The 19,065-nt window shown below is 37.6% G+C and overlaps 1 protein-coding gene across 7 annotated transcripts in view; it reads right to left on the reverse strand.

The window, feature by feature from the left end:
* VPS50 (VPS50 subunit of EARP/GARPII complex) overlaps positions 1-19,065 on the reverse strand; it is a 122,954-nt gene that overhangs the window by 28,099 nt on the left and 75,790 nt on the right. For all 7 annotated transcript variants that reach the window (XR_004970900.1, XR_004970899.1, XR_004970898.1 and 4 more), the window contains 4 exons: positions 18,927-19,017; positions 16,244-16,420; positions 12,662-12,780; positions 10,385-10,491 (listed from right to left, as the gene is read on the reverse strand). Coding sequence is in view for 4 of the 7 variants with exons in the window: in XM_036328169.1 (XP_036184062.1) it covers positions 10,385-10,491; positions 12,662-12,780; positions 16,244-16,420; positions 18,927-19,017 (494 nt within the window). In the remaining 3 variants the exon portion in view is untranslated. The remainder of the gene's footprint in view (positions 1-10,384; positions 10,492-12,661; positions 12,781-16,243; positions 16,421-18,926; positions 19,018-19,065) is intronic.

Consider the following 19,065-nt stretch of genomic DNA (forward strand, 5'->3'; position numbering starts at 1 on the left):
TTCTGGTGACAAGGAGTGATGGGGTGGAGACTGCCACTTCTCATTACAAGCTCTTCTTTATTATTTAATGTGTTACTATGAGATGCACTGCCTTGATAAAGATCTAAAAGCATGGCTCTGATGTTAGTCTTCCCAGTTAAAAAATGTGGTTCAAGTGGTTCAGATGCATGCTGCCCTCCCTTTCTTCCTTTCTAATGTCCCTTATGGGCCGCAGTGAGAGGGGTGGACACAGCAAGCTTTGGGAGCACTGAAGAAGGCTCTCTATTATATAGTCCAGATGACCAAGAAAGCCATCTCTTTCCAAATCATCAGCTGTAAGAAGTTCCTATTCCTGCCTCCAACATTATAATCTCTTTGAACTTTGTCTGGGATCAGAATTCATGTTCCTTTGCTCCCCCCCTGGCTGTGAAGCATGAAAGTTAAGAGCTTGCTGGCTCTAGGATCAGACGCCCTGGACTCTACCACTTACCAGCTGTGTGACCTAAGGGAAGTTATTTATCTCTGGACCTCAATTGTTTGGTGCATATAAATGAGGACTGTGAAGAATTCATGAGGAAATGCATGTGAAATATTTACACAGCATATAATAAGGGAGCAAGAAATGTAGCTATTGCTATTATTTTAAAGTCCTATATAATAAAAGGCTAATATGCAAATTGACCGAACAGGGAACAACTGGTCACTATGATGTGCACTGACCACCAGGGGGCAGACGCTCAAAGCAGGAGCTGCCCCCTGGTGGTCAGTGCGCTCCCACACGGGGAGCGCCTCTCAGCCAGAAGTCGGGCTCACAGCTGGCTGGCTGGTGAGTGCAGCGGCGGTGGTGGGAGCTGCTGGGGTCCAACCCCTGCAGGTCCAGAGGTCCCCAACCAGCCAGGTTCTGTCAGTCGGTAGAGCATGAGACTCTTAATCTCAGAGTCGTGGGTTCGTGTCCCTGTTCGGGCGCCATATGCTGGAGTCCAACCCCAGCAGGTCCAGGGGTCCCCAAAGGTGTGGACGGAGTCGGCGAAGAGGGAAAGACTCGGAGGCAGCGTTCAGTTCATCAGCATGGTTGGGTTCTCTTGCCTGGTTCTATTGCCAGGTTCTCCAGCCAGGTTCTGTAGCCATGTTCCCTTGCTAGGTTCTCCAGCCAGGTTCTGTCCAGGTTCTCCAGCCAGGTTCAGTCACCAGGTTCTAGTCAGGTTCTCTTGCCATGTTCTATCCAGGTTCTGTAGCCAGGTTCTGTCTCTAGGTTCTGTGGCCAGTTTCTGTCCAGGATCTTTTGCCATGTTCTCTCGCTAGGTTCTGTCTCTAGTTTCTGTCCAGGATCTTTTGCCATGTTCTCTCCAGCGAAGTTCTTCTGTCTCTAGGTTCTGTGTAGGTTCTGTGTCTAGGTTCTGTGTCTAGTGCCGGGAGCCGGTCCATCCTTGCTGCTTCAAAGGACCTTGCATATATGGCATACTGTTCTTAAAATGTTTTCTCACCTTCTTGGCACTATGTGTTTTAACCAAGGTCTCCTCTCTGAGAAAGGTTGTTTCCCCAGGTAGGGATTTTCCCCTGAAGTTAGGGAGGGAATAAAACCTCTTAACTAAGTGCCAGGCGGGTAATTAATCACTTTAACTATGAACAATTATGCTTAAGCTACATAATCTTTACTCCCTGGAATGGAGATAAGAAACGCCCTAACCTTTGTAATAGAGATTGATAGGATTGAATCAACTGGTATAAATACAGATGTAATAAGACAGCAACACAGAACTTAGAAGACAGAACTTAGAAGACAGAACCTACACAGAACCTAGAGACAGAAGAACTTCGCTGGAGAGAACATGGCAAAAGATCCTGGACTGAACCTGACTACAGAAATTGGCAAGAGAACCTGACTAGAACCTGGTGACTGAACCTGGCTGGAGAACCTAGTGAGGGAACATGGCTACAGAACCTGGCTGGAGAACGTGGAGAACCTAGCAAGAGAACATGGACACAGAACCTGGCTGGAGAACCTAGCGAGGGAACATGGCTACAGAACCTGGCTGGAGAACCTGGAGAACCTAGCAAGAGAACATGGACACAGAACCTGGCTGGAGATCTTAACCAGAACCTGGCTGGAGGTCCAAAGCAGAACTTCGCTGGAGATCCAGACCAGAACTTGGCTGGAGATCCTGGCTAGAGATCCTGGCTAGGCTGCTGATCAACTGAACGCTGTCTCTGTGTCATTCCTTCTTTGCCGACTCCATCCACACCTTTGGGGACCCCTGGACCTGCTGGGGTTGGACCCCATCAGTCTAGGTTCTGTTGTCTTGTTACATCTGTATTTATACCAATTGATTCCAATCCTATCAATCTCTATTCCAAAGGTTAGGGCGTTTCTTATCTCCATTCCAGGGAGTAAAGATTATGTAGCTTAAGCATGATTGTTCGTAGTTAAAGTGATTAATTACCTGCCTGGCACTTAGTTAAGGGGTTTTATTCCCTCCCTAACTTCAAGGGAAAATCCCTACCTGGGGAAACAACCTTTCTCAGAGAGGTGACCTTGGTTAAAACACATAGTGCCAAGAAGGTGAGCAAACATATTAAGAACAGTATGCCATATATGCCAGGTCCCTTGAAACAGCAAGGATGGACCGGCTCCTGGCAGGGAGCCTTTTCCACCTCTGTGGCAGGGCTAAGGACCTCTCGGAGGATGTCCGTCTGCTGGCTTAGGCCTGCTCCCTGCTAAGCTGGCAGGCAGACATCCCCAAAGGGGTCCCAGACTGCAAAAGGGTGCAGTGCACAAATGTCATGCACCAGGCCTCTAGTTATAATTATAATGAACACAATAAGGCAGGGGTCCTCAAACTTTTTAAACAGGGGGCCAGTTCACTGTCCCTCAGACCGTTGGAGGGCTGGACTATAGTTTAAAAAAAAACTATGAACAAATTCCTATGTACAGAGAGGCAGCAAAAACACCCGGCGGGCTGGATAAATGTTTTCGGCGGGCCGCATGTGGCCCGCAGGCCGTAGTTTGAGGACCCCTGCAATAAGGGATAAGTATATAGTGTTACTTGAAGGGAACCTAACCTAATCTGGGGAAGAGGAAAAGCTTCCCAGGGAAGCACTGTTTAAACTCTCTCATCCTAAATCTAGACCGTGAGTCCTGCATATGCATGGGGAGGATACACACAAAGGAACTGGCAAAGAACCCAACCAGTAGCAGCATGGACAAGGACCACAACCAAGACGAAAAATTGTGGGCCTGCCTTAACCAGTTCATCAGTTGGGGGGCACAGAGAGAGGAATATGGTTACCACAAGAATGGTGATCTAGGGAAGTTCAGTGAGCCACAACTCCTATGCAGAGGAGGACATACAAAGGTAAGGAGAAGGCAATGGAAGTATGTGCGTGTGTGTTGGGGGGCGGGGGATGATTTCTCCCATTCACAGTGGACTATGACAAGAGAGGAGGAAAAAGTGTTTCTCCAATGTTCAAGATTTTTAAAATTAAGGTTTGTCACTCCAACATATATTGGGCACCATATATTTTCAAAAACGAAAAGCACTTGGCTGGGAGCTCTATACACTGCAAAGATACCCCAAACTCTCTTCATCTGTAAGAGCTGACAATCTGATGGGGTAAGAGCAAGAACAGACTCTGAGTTGGAAAGATGTTTGTTATTCTTACTGCAGTGCACTAAGTTGAAAGGTCAGCAATAGAGATAAATAGCACATAAAGGCCAACTTAAATGCTATAAATGAGGCACAAAGGAATGGAAGGAAAAGCTAGTGCAGCTCAAGCAATTTAGAAAAAGTGTATTGACCAATGAAGTGAAGATCCAAGTAAAAAATTAACAGGTCTGTTAGCTAAGTCCCTGGCTACCAGTTTTTATTCTGTTATTTGAATATTATATCTTAGCCCTCACTCCATCCCCCAAATTTCCAATATCATTTTCTTATAACATGTACTGAGGAATGACACCTCTTGGATCATCCTTTCAAAATACCATGTTGTATATAAAGCTATCAACACAGAAAGTGTTTTGAAACTGTTTAAAAATATGAATTCATATACATAATATAAGTATTTTTAGAGAAACAAATATTGGAATGTAGTCTAAATTAAACAATGATAAAATTTTCCTTAAACTTCACAGGTAAAAATATTAAGTTTCTTGAAAAACAACTTTCAATTCAATCATAAAACAAGATTTTAAAGTTTTAAAACAAAAAATATATTGTGGTACTTCTACATAAGTTTGTACTTAGGATTTAATTGACCCTATAACTTGATCCCTAGTATTTGAAATAAGTATTTTGAAAACAATTGATACAATTACTTACGTTTATAAAAAACCAAACTACCACTTAACCTGTTACTAGTATATAATCAAAAACTTCCCTGTTATTTAAACACACACTGTTTACATTTCAAATGGGACAACACAGAAAGGAACCAATGGTTCTCAAAGTCTGGTCCTTATATCAGCAGCACTAACATCACCTAGAAACTTGTTAAAAATTCACATTCTCAGGTTACATCCAACACCTACCAGATTAGATATTCTAGAGTGAAGTCCAACAACCTGTGGTAACAAGCCTTCCAGGGGGATTTTGACTCTAAGATTTAAGAGTCACTGGCTTAGATCATCATTTAAAAAAAAAAAAAAAAGAAAGAAAGAAAGAAAAGAAAAGAAAGCACGGTCTTCTTGATAGGCTTTTATCTCTTGGTTTTCAAGATCTCCTCTTTACTTTCTAACTTGTCTCCTGCCTCTACCATGCATTCCCAACCTCCTTCATGGGCTTCTGCCTGGTGAGTTTATCCCCTATCAAGATAAACTCATCTACTACCAGAGTTTAACTCAGTTTATACCAAACATGTATCCTGACCATGTTTATTCCCCTGATCTCCAAATCTATCTATCCATACTGGTATGTCTATAGACTATTTCTATTTAAATGTCCCACAAGTATTTCCCAATGTCCAAAACCGAACATATCATCAGCTCCCAAACTTGGTCTCCCTCTCATCTTTCCTATTTTAGCTGTGATAGAATAACTGGCCACACAAATCTAAAATTTTAAGAATGATCTGTCATCACAAATTCTCCAATCCTGTCCACTGTATTTCCAAAATCTCTCAAATCTGTCTCTACTGCTCCATTACAATGGCCATTGCTTTAAGCAGACTGAAGTCCTCAACATCTCTCGCCTGGGAGATTACAACAGCTTCCCAACTAGCCTTTGACGTTTCCCAGGTTCTCCTTTATTTACACTGTGGCCAGAGTGATAAGGAAGAAGAAGGAAGAAGGAAGAAGGAAGAAGAAATAATCTGCTTGTGTTTCACCCATTTAAAACCCTTAATAAGTTCAGGTCCAGAGAACAGTACATAAGCTTAATGGGACATTATATAATGCAATCAGAAATCCAGTTCCTGTCCACCTTTCTTGCCACATCTCCCCTGCTTCTGTCCCCCACTTCCCATCATCTTCTCATATGCGGAAAACTAACCTGTATTATGTGACTACACCATGTGCTGCACATGTTATTCTTTTCACTCTGTCTAGAATGCCTTTAACAGGCAATAGAATCTATTCATCTTTCAAAACCAGGCAGTGTGTGAGCTGTCCAGTGAGTCGGCCCTTTTATTTTGTATATTATTTCCCATGTTGGGCTCTTTACACAGAATATGTCCTGTGCATGACTATATTCCCAACAGCCAGCAGAGTGCCTGAAACAAAGTAGTAGCTCAAAAGAAAATCTATTGGATTGAAAATGAGTGAATCAATACACATGGCAGAAAAAGACTAATTTCCTTAATATAGACATTAAACCATAAAAATATCCTTATTTAAAAACGGGCAATTAATATGAATAAGTAGTTCATAAAGAGAATTATCTTTTTAAGCATATTAAAAGATGATTAAACTCACTCAAATTAAATACATTTTGAATGAGATGTCATTTTTCCCATCAGACTGGCGAGCACCTGAAGTTGGATGACACACAGTACTGCTGAGAGACTGAGAGAAGATACTCTCTTATACTTTTGGATAAACTAACAGAACCTCTGCTGTAAGTTCTTTAGTAACTTCCTTGGTAAATTGAAAATGTGCATCAAAACTGAAAATGTATAAACTCTATGATCTAGCATGAGGAAACATTTGTAGGAATTTGTCCTACAGCTGTATCTGAACAGACAAAGATATTTCAAGGATATTTTCTGTGATGAGCATTGTTTGTAGCATCAAATGACTTGAAACAAATGTTAAAAAATAAAGGTCTTATCAATGGTACATCTATACAATAGGATCATAAAAAAGAATGGGCTCTATGCACACTGAGACATGCAATATCTTAAGATATTTTAACTGTAACCTTAAGAGAGTTGAAGTTCAAAAAGCCAGATGAAGAACACTATATATAGTGTGATCCAATTTTTGAAAGAACAACAAAAGGAAAGGTGACTCGCATATTAAATAGACTTGTAAGTGCATATTAATATTCCCCAAGGAAAACTGGAGGAACTGAGTGGTGTTCTCTGAGGAAGAAGACATGGGGGTCAGGGACTCTTTGTATCCTGAAGTATTTTCATTTTTAAATATTTTCATGCATTACCGTGAGAAAATAACTAAAACTAATGCCCCACCTAAAAGACTGTGCTAATGAAGGTGATGGATCTCTTCCCTCCTCTTTCTGTGTCCTCTCCGCCATACACACACACTTCGGCCACACTATGCCTCAAAATTCCGCAGATGTACACATTCTGGTTAAATCCTGGTGCGTGTGCTGGTGTGCATTTTCCCCAGCTGCTAAAGTAGTAATTTTGTTGTAAGGTATGTAGTTTTTACAAGCATGGATTTTGGCAACCTATCTCCTGCCACTCAGTCCTATTGTCCCCGGTCCGGTGAGAGCTGCCTCCAGGACACAGACCTTGAATACCACGGCTATTTCAGAGATGCCAGATTCCCTAAAATTGCTCAGCTCCTGTCAGCAAGAAACTGTCAGGCTTTTGGAATTGTCCTCGGTACTTGGGAAACACTCCCTGAGCTTTTCTAACAGAATTAGGTACCACCTGGGGCTGGGAAGCCCCATTAACACTCTTTTGTTTAATCTCTCTTAATTATCTGCCAAATAAATACTCACTGAAAAGGACATTTTGAATATGCCTTTAATGTTCAAAATGTGTCTCCCAACTATAATTAGTTCTTTCATCTTCCCAGCACCAAAAATTAATCTATCTTATTTACACAACTGTACTTCTGACTTTGTAAAGAGATATTACCTTTGCCAGTTTATAATCTTTAAGCACCTTGTGCAATAACTACAGGGGGTAGAATAGTGCATTTACTAGTCAGAGACCCCTTAGTGAGTGATTCCCTTAAAATTCTGTTTTATGAATATGTACAAGCTGAGATAAAGACATCCCAGGGACAGAGAAAATGGCAGACATAAAAATCTACTAGGGAAATAATGGCAGCACCTAGTGGCAGCCCTAAATGGGAAGACATGAAAGTTAAATGACCATACAAGGCATTTTCTAATTGCAAATCCAGTAAAAGTTCTGGTGGTGGAGAAGGCTGGAATTGCAATGGTCAGATTCTCAGTTCACGAGTCAAGTTTTATTCAGGATTGCTCTGCCCTCCAGGGCTGACATACCAAAGGCCCAGAGGAACACAGTTTTTCTGTTTCTATAAATCCACTGTCAGAAAACAGTGTCCACTATGTTGATCAGCAATCCTTACATAAGAACTGGTCGTTATTGCCTTTTAAATTTAATCCCCGCAGCACATTTCTATCATCACGTTACCCTTTTCTTAGATAACGAGAATAGCAGAATGTGCTCCTTCTTCATTTCCGTACACCTACCAAAAACTGTTGTTTGCATTTCACTAAATGAAACATGATTTCTCCCCTCCTCAATTTTGTTTTAGCCTTATATTTTATTTGACTCTACTGAATATGTCTTTTATAGTAAAAAACATGACGCCCCATAGTCATTTTGAACTAGGTAAGTTAAAAAAATATATATAAACAACCACTTAAATGTATTTGATTATATTATTTCCCCCATAACATGGTTCAGCTCTTGCTCTTCTCTCCATTTCAGATTGGTGTTATTCTCTCAGCCCACATCTCAGAACGAAGACACACAAGGAGAAGTGCTGGAGTCCATTCATTGTCTTCACTAGCTGAGTTTAAACAGAGACCCCCAAAAGCTAGTAACCTTTGAAGTCCTAGCAAAGGTCAGGACTGCGCACCACCCAGTTAATCTAGGAACCACCCAGTTAATTTAGGTAATAATAGTTGAAGCATCATCCCCACCTTAGTTCACTTAATTCCTTAGATACTTATGTAGATCCTTGTTGATTATTGTTGATCAGATACTCTGCCTATTCCTGGAAATCATCTATTGATGAGCTAATCAGATACTTTGTCTATTCCTGGAAACTGTCTAATAGTTTAGACATAGGTATTAAACTATGTACTTGCCATATCACTTCTGCTGATCTGTGTGTCTTTGAACCTTACCCTAAGGGCTACTCCAGATCAATAAAAGATTGGAGCGGCCTGAGCATGGGTGGAAGTCCTCCTCTTTCAGATACCGAACCCTACTCCACGCAGAAGATGGAGGGAGTGTTACTCGACAGAGCAGAACTAAGATGTTTAGGAGCCAACTTAAACCTTCTGGTTGAAATCCACTGGTGTTAGGATGGTTAGTTACTTCAACATAACTAAGCAAAAGCTGCCTTAATTAAACTGCATCTCAAGCAGCGTGTTCAGACACTGAGAACTAGTGAGTCCAGGAGGCTCAGGAGGATGACAAGAATTTTGGAATATCTGTATCAGCACAGACCATGTAAGGGAATTGAGCACACTGATCCTGAAGAATGGACTGGAGAGGAGGGCATAAAAAAAGGAAAGAACAGTATAACTACCACCACACATGTGAAAGTGACCACATGGAAAAGTAGGAGAAAAAATATAGACTTACTCTTTTTGCTTTTAGAGACAGAACTAAGAAAACAAAATTACAGAGAGAGATATCTTGGTTTTATCCTAAGGAAGAGATTTCGATAAATTAAACCAGTAGTAGAATGAGTAGTCTTGTAAAATGATAGGTTTCCAGTAACTGTGAGACAAAAAACCAAGGCTAGATGGCCACTACATATTAGAGGCATTATAGAAAGAAATCCTTATTTTATGGGAATTCATAATAGACAACCTCTCAGAACCCATTCAATTCTGATTCCATATATCCTAGAGAGTAACTCATGACTCTATATTTGGTTAGCTCTCTTTGATAAAGAAGAAAAGCTAATTTCTCTGGCAATAATCATCCATAAAACAGCTTTTTAGAATCTGTCATTTTTCTTTGTCATGAAAATATATACCTTTTCTTTTCCTCTCAATTCATTATTACTTTTCCACTATTTTCCCTTAAAGGAAGTGGGACTTCTAAAAACCATTCTGTCCACTTGATCCTACTCATTAATGAAATGTAGAAATTATCTTCAAGAACACAGACCATTTTAGCAGTGCTAAGTATAATCAAACTAGGCAACAGGAAGTTTTCAACTCCATAAAAAGAATACAATGAATTTTATAGAAAACCACTAGAATTCTTCACTAGTATAGATGACTTAATATGAGAAGACATCTCTATAACTTATTTGTCAAACTGCAGACCAATTTGTGAAATTTGAAGGCTGAAATAGCATATAAAATGTTTAAATAATGACATTTAAAAAATTCACATCATCTTCAAAACCAAATATTTTAAATATAGCATTTCTTTATACACGATTATCAATAAAGGTCTTATCTGTAATCAGGACTACACTTCCTATGGTGAGAATATTTAGCTTATAGAACACTGTGTCTGAAAATGCCAAAGAATCACATTTCACTCTGCCTATCTGACTGGAAGATGGTGAAGATCAATGGAACAATTAAGTAAAAAATATTGTATCAATGTAGAACTGGAACTATCATCCTCCTACATGTACCTCTACCTCACATAGAGAATTTTTCATTACATTTCAATTAATTGAGGTATTTTAGAAAATGTGGAGACACAAATACTAAGTAGCTAACTGAAACAAGAAAAACTAACAATAATATTACTTTATACTATTTGGAACAATTAAGAAAACATTGACATGATCATCATAAATCCTTCACTGCAGTGGACACGGAAATATGCATAGCCCATGGACACAGACAGTGTGGTGAAGGCCTGGGGTGGGGCAGAGACTGGGTGGAGAGGAACAGAGGGTGAAAATGGGAGACATCTGTAATACTGTCAACAATATAAAATAAATACGTAAACAATTCAAACTTTTAAAAAGGCAAGTAAAAATCATTTGGTAACAAAAGCAGACTAATGTAACTGCTATAATAATTTTCTTTAAAAAGGTGTAGCTACTTACCAACAAGTCTGATTACATTCAGTGTTGTATTCGTTAAGATGGGTGCATTTACTTTATTTAGACTGTAATCTGATTTCTTCCTGCTCTTGAGGGTTTCTCGAGAAACGCTTAATATAAAGAAACAAAAGAGTTGCAATTAGGGTTGTCAAGTGGTAAGTCAGTAAGTTATCCATCTTAGGATCTGTCCTTTATTCACTAACTAGTTATTGAAAATCTTACCATGTATCAGGTGGGAATAAACTAGTAGAGATTATTAACTTCCTCCTTACAGAACTTAAAGTCCAGAGGGGAAAATAAATTAGTAAGCAAAATAATAAAGTACTATAATGTACTTCTTTGATTCTAAGACATTAATTACCAACCACATAGAAGCTATGTCTCTTTAAAAAGCAGATGTTCTAGGGAAATTACACATCCAAATGTACCTAGCATCCTGATTTCAGATATGTAAATATGAAAAAAATACCCTCCTTACAATCTGAAGTAAGTATAAGATATGATGGTCGAGTCTGGGGTTGGGAGGTAGATTCTAGATTTAAAGTAGAAGTGATATGGCAAGTACAAAAAAAAGGGGGGGATAACTTGTACTAAGGCGGTGATGGCGAACCTTTTGAGCTCAGCGTGTCAGCATTTTGAAAAACCCTAACTTAACTCTGGTGCCATGTCACATATAGAAATTTTTTGATATTTGCAACCATAGTAAAACAAAGACTTATATTTTTGATATTTATTTTATATATTTAAATGCCATTTAACAAAGAAAAATCAACCAAAAAAATGAGTTCGTGTATCACCTCTGACACGCGTGTCATAGGTTCACCATCACTGTACTAAGGTCAAAGGTAAGAGAGAACAGAGCATGCTCAGAGTAGTACACAGAGTTCACAAGACTAGCATCCTACCTAACAAAGAGGGAATATGCTAATTGACCTTCACACCACTGCAAAGATGGCAGCACCCACAGCGAATAAGAAAATATGCTAATTGACTGCTCCACCCTCAAAAATGGCAGCACCCACAGCCACAAGATGGCTGGCAGGGGAGGGCAGTTAGGGGCGACCAGGCTGCCAGGGGAGGGTTAGCTAGGGGTGACCAGGCTGGCAGGGTAGGGTAGTTGGGGGATGGGGGGGGGAAGGCCTGCAGGGGAAGGCACAGAGGTGATTTCTGCATGAACTAGGAGGCACAGTGAAATACAACGAATTCTGATAAATTTAAGAGACACTTAGTAGTTGGAATTGATAGTAACTGTTAACTGACTGACTGCAGTTAGTAGTTCACATTATTTATACTTCTCAGGCATAAGTCAGGATAGTGTAGGAGGCTGCATAACCCTACCAAAAATGCAAGTATATACACATATACTGGCAGACACTATCTATCTTACTTGTTCATTTCAATTTAATTAGAGCTTTCCTTCTGGATACAATATACCCCAAACATGCAACAGAATAGTTCATATGCAACATGCATTCAGTTCATAATAGATCATAAATGTAGATTATTTAAATATTACACATATGTGAAAACCAATGGAAACAAATTTTCCCAATTAAAATATCCACAACTACATGACTTGCTCACTTTTGAGGAGAGATATTTCAAATCAACTAAATATAACTAGGTACTCTGGGGGTAAAATGTAGAGAAGGGTATACTTAAACCTCTCATTAAAAGTAAAGTATATCTGTGGTTATTAAATGCTTGATGGTCATGAAATTAATTCACTTACATATTAGAATTAGGCCCACTTAACTGGGAGAAAGTGACAAAAAATATTATTTAGTTCTTCAAGTTTTTAAAGAGGACAATTTATCATAAAGCAAAATTTAAGTACAAAAAGGGAGCCTAACAGAAGACTCAAATATTGAACATAAATGACATGGAAAGATAGATGGAGACTTTTTGTATTTACTAGATTGAAGCAGAAACTCCACAGACCAAAACAAGAAAAAGACTACTTTTCTCCCAGAGGTTTTCTGATCTGTGTGAAGCATAAATTGCCTCCAAAGGCAGCATTGATCGTATAAATCGAAGGTTTGTTTTTTTTCTGCAAATACCATTGATCTCTAAATTAAGAGCTTGTTGATTATGTCCAATATTAAAGAAAAAAACTACATTTTTAGCCTTTCACAAATCATTTTAAAAACATATTAACTTCTGTGACATAATCAACATAAATTTTCAATTTTTGTTTTTTCTTACTCTTTAAAGGAAATCTTATGTGTGGATTGTGCAACATAAAATGCAAAATACCATTCAACCTGAGAACAACTGTACCTTTTCACAGGAGCGTCGCCTGTCTGCTCATCCACATAATCGCGTTTTAGTTCCTCCGGAACATCACTGTCACTGTCATACTCCTGATAGGCGCTTTTTTCCTGTTCATCAGACTCATACTGAAGAAAACACAGAATATTCAAAAATGAGGATGAAAAGCCAACCTTCATTGGAGTGTTTTAACACAATAAAAGTATCCAATTTTATAAGTAGTTATAGAATAAAGTTCTTAATAACTTAGCTTCATTTTGCCATCAAAAATAATTCTACTTTCTTCTTCATCATCCTACCTTAACCAGCTCAAAAAAATAAATAAAATACAAACATTTTACCTACTAAAGCTTGTAAATATGAAAAAAATCAAATATGTACATAAAGAAAATAAACATCCTGCTAGGCTTTTGGAGAAAACAAAATGTTCATGTGATTTTTAAAAGTAATCTCTCTTCCAAGTGGTTTCATCACAAGTTCTAACTTGCTAACTCATTGTAAAGAGGTTCAGTATACATTCTGGCACACTGGACATGTTAATGCAGCTTAATAAACACGCACAACACACATGCTAATGTTCTATCTCATTATGATGAATGATTTACTTCCAAAGGCAACTTTAAAAATTAGGCTTAGCAACTAGGGACTACTGAGACGAAGAACAAAAATGGTGGATTTTTTAAAGAAAGGTACTCTCCTAACAGTGTCCCATCTTTATGGTACTACTGCCCTGTGCCAGCATAGGAGAGGAGTAGAGTCCATGCACAGCAAAGGAAGCAATGGTATCATCATCCTCATCCTCCTCCTCCTCCTCCTCATCATCATCATCAAATATTGTGAGTAATATGAATAAATAATGGCTAACATTTATTAAGTTTTAACCAAATACTCTGCCAAGTGCTTTCATGAATTATTTCATTGAATTTTCAAAACAATTCTATTAAAAGGTTTCTCCCTATTTGCCAGTTCAGGAGATCAGTATAATGAGGACATAAGAAGAAGTTAACTTAATTCACCAATTGTTTTCTGAGTCTCTAAAGCATTATGACAGACCATGTTAAAAGTGAATCCTGACTCTCAAGGACTTAACGCTGTACCTCAAAGATTAGATCAATATTAATAACTATAGACGAGCATGACAGGTACACTCCACTACTTGTACACGAGTAGTCCTGATGACATTCAGGAAGGTGTTCTACACAAACTCTCCTGGTTATAACGACAGGGTTTCATGATTCCACAGTAAAACAGATCCTCAGTTTCAAGGATTCTATATTTGCAAATTTTCCTACTCACTAAAATTTATTTGTAATCCCAACAATAATTCTTCATGATACTTTCATGGTCATTCATGGATATTGTCAGAGAGGAGAAATTTGGGGGTTACCCAACATATACATTCCCAACTGAGGGCAAACAAGGTGTCACTCTTTCTTCTTGTATTAGCTCTCCTGCTGTAAACAAGTGTCCTTTTCATAGTCTAATTAGTGCCACATTTTAAAAAAAATTTGTACTTCTTGCTGATAATTCTACTGCTTAGAATGGTCCCCCGCATAATACTAAATAAGTGTTACCTAGTGTTCCTAAGTGCAAGAGAACTGTCGTGTGCCTCACTGCAAAAACACATGTGTTAGATAAACTTCATTCAGGCATGAGTTACAGTGCTGTTGGCCATGAGTTCAATGTTAATGAATTAACAGCATATATTAAATTAAGTGTCTTTAAGCAAAAACACACATAAAACAACAATACATAAAATGATCAGTTAATGAAAATGTTATGACTAGAGGCTCACAGGTACCTAATCCCATATTTCCCATAGGAGCAGTGGTTCTGTATTTGCTAATTCAGGGTTCATGGCGACTCTAAAAAACACAAGTGCCACAAACAATGAGAATCAAATGCCATGTGAGATTTAAATTGAAAAAAATTACCAATACAAAGGGATATTATTTCAAAAATACTGGCGTGACTTTTAAATCCTTTCAGTTTAGTCTACTTTACCAAGGCAAATTTACACAAAAAATCAATAAATTGTCATTTTAAATGTGAGTTACTATAAAATAACTTCTACTTCATGATAAAAAGTGATAATGGTACACTTTGATGGCAATATTTTTTAAAATTACATCTTCACTAAACACCAAAGGAAATGCCAAAACTAAAATATGCATAACTCAACAAATTTTTATCAGATTTGAAGAGTTTTCAATTTCAGCTTCATCAAACCTAAAATAAAAGTCATACTGTTACCCTAACCGGTTTGGCTCAGTGGATAGAGCGTCAGCCTGTGGACTAAAAGGTCCCAGATTCAATTCTGGTCAAGGGCATGTGCCTTGGTTGCGGGCACATCCCCAGTGGGAGGTGTGCAGGAGGAGGCTGATCAATGTTTCTCTCTCATCAATGTTTCTAACTCTCTATCCCTCTCCCTTCCTCCCTGTAAAAAATCAGTAAAATATATTAAAAAAAAAAAAAGTCATACTGTTTTCCTCTGGAAATGATGTTTTCTTCTGGAAATTATGAATATCAGAAGGACCCATCTAAATGAAACATTGTGAAAAAATCCTGTAGGTTACTATGAAGTAAGAATTCCCCCATTGTAATTATGGAGAAACTGAGAGTGAAGGGCCACAGAGCTAGTAGAAAGTTTGCCTTCAAACACTTTCCATAGTCTCACACTACCTCTACTCTATATTGTTTTTTTGAGCTGCTCAAAGTGTTATTAAAACATCATACTTCCAAACCCAAAAACAATCCTGCCAGGTAAGACATTATCCTCTATCAGGAAAAGGACATAGAACAAAATGACACTCTTAGTTGCCCAAGAGTGGAGTTGAGAAAAAAGTACAGAAGATCTATTTCCTCATGCATCCATGTGTCCAACAAATCAGATAAATCCTATATTATAAAATCCTAATATGCTAAGTGTCTGGTCTTCCGTTCAACCAATCAAAGCATAATATGCTAATGATATGCTAAGGCTGCTCAACTGCTTGCTATGACAAGCACTGACCACCAGAGGGCAGACGCCCCAAATGGTAGGTTAGCTTGCTGCTGGGGTCTGGCCGATCAGGACTGAGTGAGATGGGCCAGACATGCCTGGAGCCCTCCTGCATCTCTCCTGGCCCCTATCGTTCAGGGGTGGGGTCCCTCAGCCTGGCCTGCACCCTCTTGCAATCCGGTACCCCTTGGGGGATGTTGGAGAGCTGGTTTCAGCCTGATCCCGCAGGCCAGGCTGAGGGACCCCACTGGTACATGAATTCGTGCACCGGGCCTCTAGTGTGCAATAAAGAACCTATACTCCTACTCCACTAATAATCTGGTAGGAACATAAAGTAGTCTAATAAGAACACAAAGTAAACACATAGGCAAATTTTATCATTCAAAAGGACAAGGTCAAGAAAGCATACTGTAAGACCATTACCTGTATAAGTAATATCACAGGAACAGAAGTAGTATATAGATAGGTAGGGATATGGGTGGTGAATGGGTAAATAAATCTAGCCAATTACCTTGTTTAATGGGTAGAATACTCTTCAAAAAGAAAACCTCACTTAATGTTCCCCAATATGTTTTAAAAACACCACCTACCCCGTTAGAAGCCAGGACATCTTCTGTTTCTTCATCATTGTGGTTTGCATGGATTTCAAATGGATTCCCAACACTACAGTACTGCTCAAACAAGGTCTCTGTTTTTGAAGATGTTGAAGCTGGCTGCTTACTAGGTGAAACTGATGGGGAACGAGACTGTTCCATGAATTTAAATTCCTAGACATTAGAAAAGGAGCCATATACCTTTTAGAAACAATAAAATTCAAAAACATAAACATTCCATCACTGTAAATGTAGAGTTGGGGGGGGGGGAATTAATTCTGATTCTTTAGGTTGTTCTCTTTTAAATCCTACAAGTTGTCTCAAAGCACAAACTCAGAATTACATTAGTCAACGGTTTTCCTAAAGACAAATTCAGTTGCTAGTATCACTTACAACAGTGCTATCTGCATTAAGCTACTTTTGGCTTACTTTATGTAACTGCACAGGAAATTTTTAAAAATAATTTAAATTTGAATGATAATTCTAAAAATTTTAACATAGCAGCAAAAGCATTAATAGGATATGGTTTTAATCAATAGTTTTTGTTAAAACTAATTATTAAGTTAAACACCTTGCATACTTATTGTACCATTTAAGATGCTCTATACAAAGTCATCAAAAACAAAGCATGTAGATATATCTTTGTTATAATGTTGTCTATAAACTTTCCTTTTTTTAAAAATTAAATTAAATTTAAATTAACTTTATTTTTTCAACACCATTTATCCCTTCATGCCCTCTTCCATCTCCATACCATCCCCGTCTATAAATTTTCATTTATTTTTCTTCATATGCCAAAAAGCAGATAGCACAAACACACATGCTGAGGTCATCAGATGATAAATCTTATGGTCCTAGCTTGCCATTAGCCCATTCCATTCCATTAACTTCCTATATAATGTTGGGAATGTCACCTGGCTTCTGTGTGCCTCAATTTTCCCATCTATAAAATAAGAGGGTCACCTAGAATGAGAGAATCACAAATGCTAAAGAGTTGTAGCTCCCAGTCCAAATCATGCATTTTCCAGATAAGGAAACTGAGACAGTCTGGACAGATCCAGTGCAAAGTTGAAGATCATGCAGCTAATCAGAGGAAGATATTGCATAATCCTAAAGTTCCTCTGAATTGCAAAACTATTGGTTTGATTATTTTTAATAAAAGTGTACTATATATTTTTCTTATACCTTTTACTTTTTAGTATTAATCCTAAATTTAAATTTTTTCATATTCAATGATAATCTTCTTAAAATTACATTGGCTTAAGTTTCAAATGATGTTTATTGTCTTTTAAAATTGCAAATACATATTAAATCAGATTAATTATACTGCTTAAAAATCATGCCATTATTTTTGTAATTCTACACAAGAAGTGACTATAAATTAAGACACAATTTAAAAAACCACACAAGTCTATAAGAATCCCTGTTTTAAGATAACCACTTTTTTTGTGATTAGAACACTTAACATGAGACCTATCCTGTTAAAAAAAAATATAAGTGCACAAAAAGTATTATTAACTATAGGCGAAATCTTGTAGTTGATCTCTAAAACTTGTTCATCTTGCATAACTGAAACTTCAAGGTAACTACTTAAAGAAGGTAATGCTCACTTGGATGGACATGTTTCAATGTACCTTGTAAAATAAGTTGTCTTATAACTATACCAAGTGTGTGTGTACTGGTTAAACACAAATTCAAACAAAATTATTTAAACCGACATTCTAAAATCAATGTTAGAATTTTAAATAATGTTAAGGAATCAACGTAATATATGAATTCTAAAATAATTTTTAAATTAATGTTAATTTTCTTGTATTTGAAAGCAGTTATTAATCAACATGTTTCAGTTACTTAATATTTCCACATTAGGAAAGCAATATGATAGAACTGGATAACAAGTAAGCTACTATACAACATGAGCATAAAGATTATCCCTATAAAAAAACTGTTAGTATGTATTCTTTACATTTATCCAGAATAAGAAAATTGATTCTAGAAAGCCATTCCTTCCAAAGGCAAAACTAAATGCACTGGACCTTCTAAATTTATACACAGTATCTTGACATTTGGCATTTGTAGTACAAAATCTATCACAAAAGGAATATTTAGCTACAATGTGTTTCAACCAAGGGAAAAATCAGATCACTTAAAGATACTTCCACAGATTACAAATTCTATAAGGATTCCGGGATCAATTAACTAATAAAGAATAGTTAAGAGTGGTTTTTATATTTGCCTCTTTTATTTCTGAGGTATTTCCTCATTAGAGGCAAATTTATGAGTTGCGGCATAAATTAAGAACCTAGTAGTCCTTTGAAGAAATGACAAAAATTCTGTAAATATAAGCATTTTCATTAATGACCATCAAAATATAACTGTTTAAATTTCTGTGAAATTAAGTAAAGTGATTTTTATAGAATCATAAGAAAAAAATTATTTTAATTGTGACTCTTCTTAAGCAAAAGAGCGTTCTTGAAGTCAGTAAACTGAACTTGTACAAATAGAGTTTGACATCCAAAAAGGATCCCTCTTATAAAAGAGGCTTGCTATTAATCACTTTTATGGAAGAAAAGACACTATTCTTTAATTTATTTTGTGCATGCTCTCACGTATTTGTGTTGGTTTGTTTTAAGGATGACTAAATAAAAGAGAGATTTATTTGTTTTTAAGAAATACTTACATGAAGTTGCAAAATGCTGAAATTTGACTTAACGGGACAAAGTTCCCAGGTCTCATTCTCTAGAAACATTCTCAGTTCATCAAGCCGTGTTCTTAAAAAAACAAAACAAAACTCCAAAAAGTAAGAAGTATACTATACA

This window comes from Myotis myotis, unplaced genomic scaffold (genome assembly GCF_014108235.1).
Source record: "Myotis myotis isolate mMyoMyo1 unplaced genomic scaffold, mMyoMyo1.p scaffold_m19_p_11, whole genome shotgun sequence".
In the NCBI taxonomy this organism is placed as follows: Eukaryota; Metazoa; Chordata; class Mammalia; order Chiroptera; family Vespertilionidae; genus Myotis; species Myotis myotis.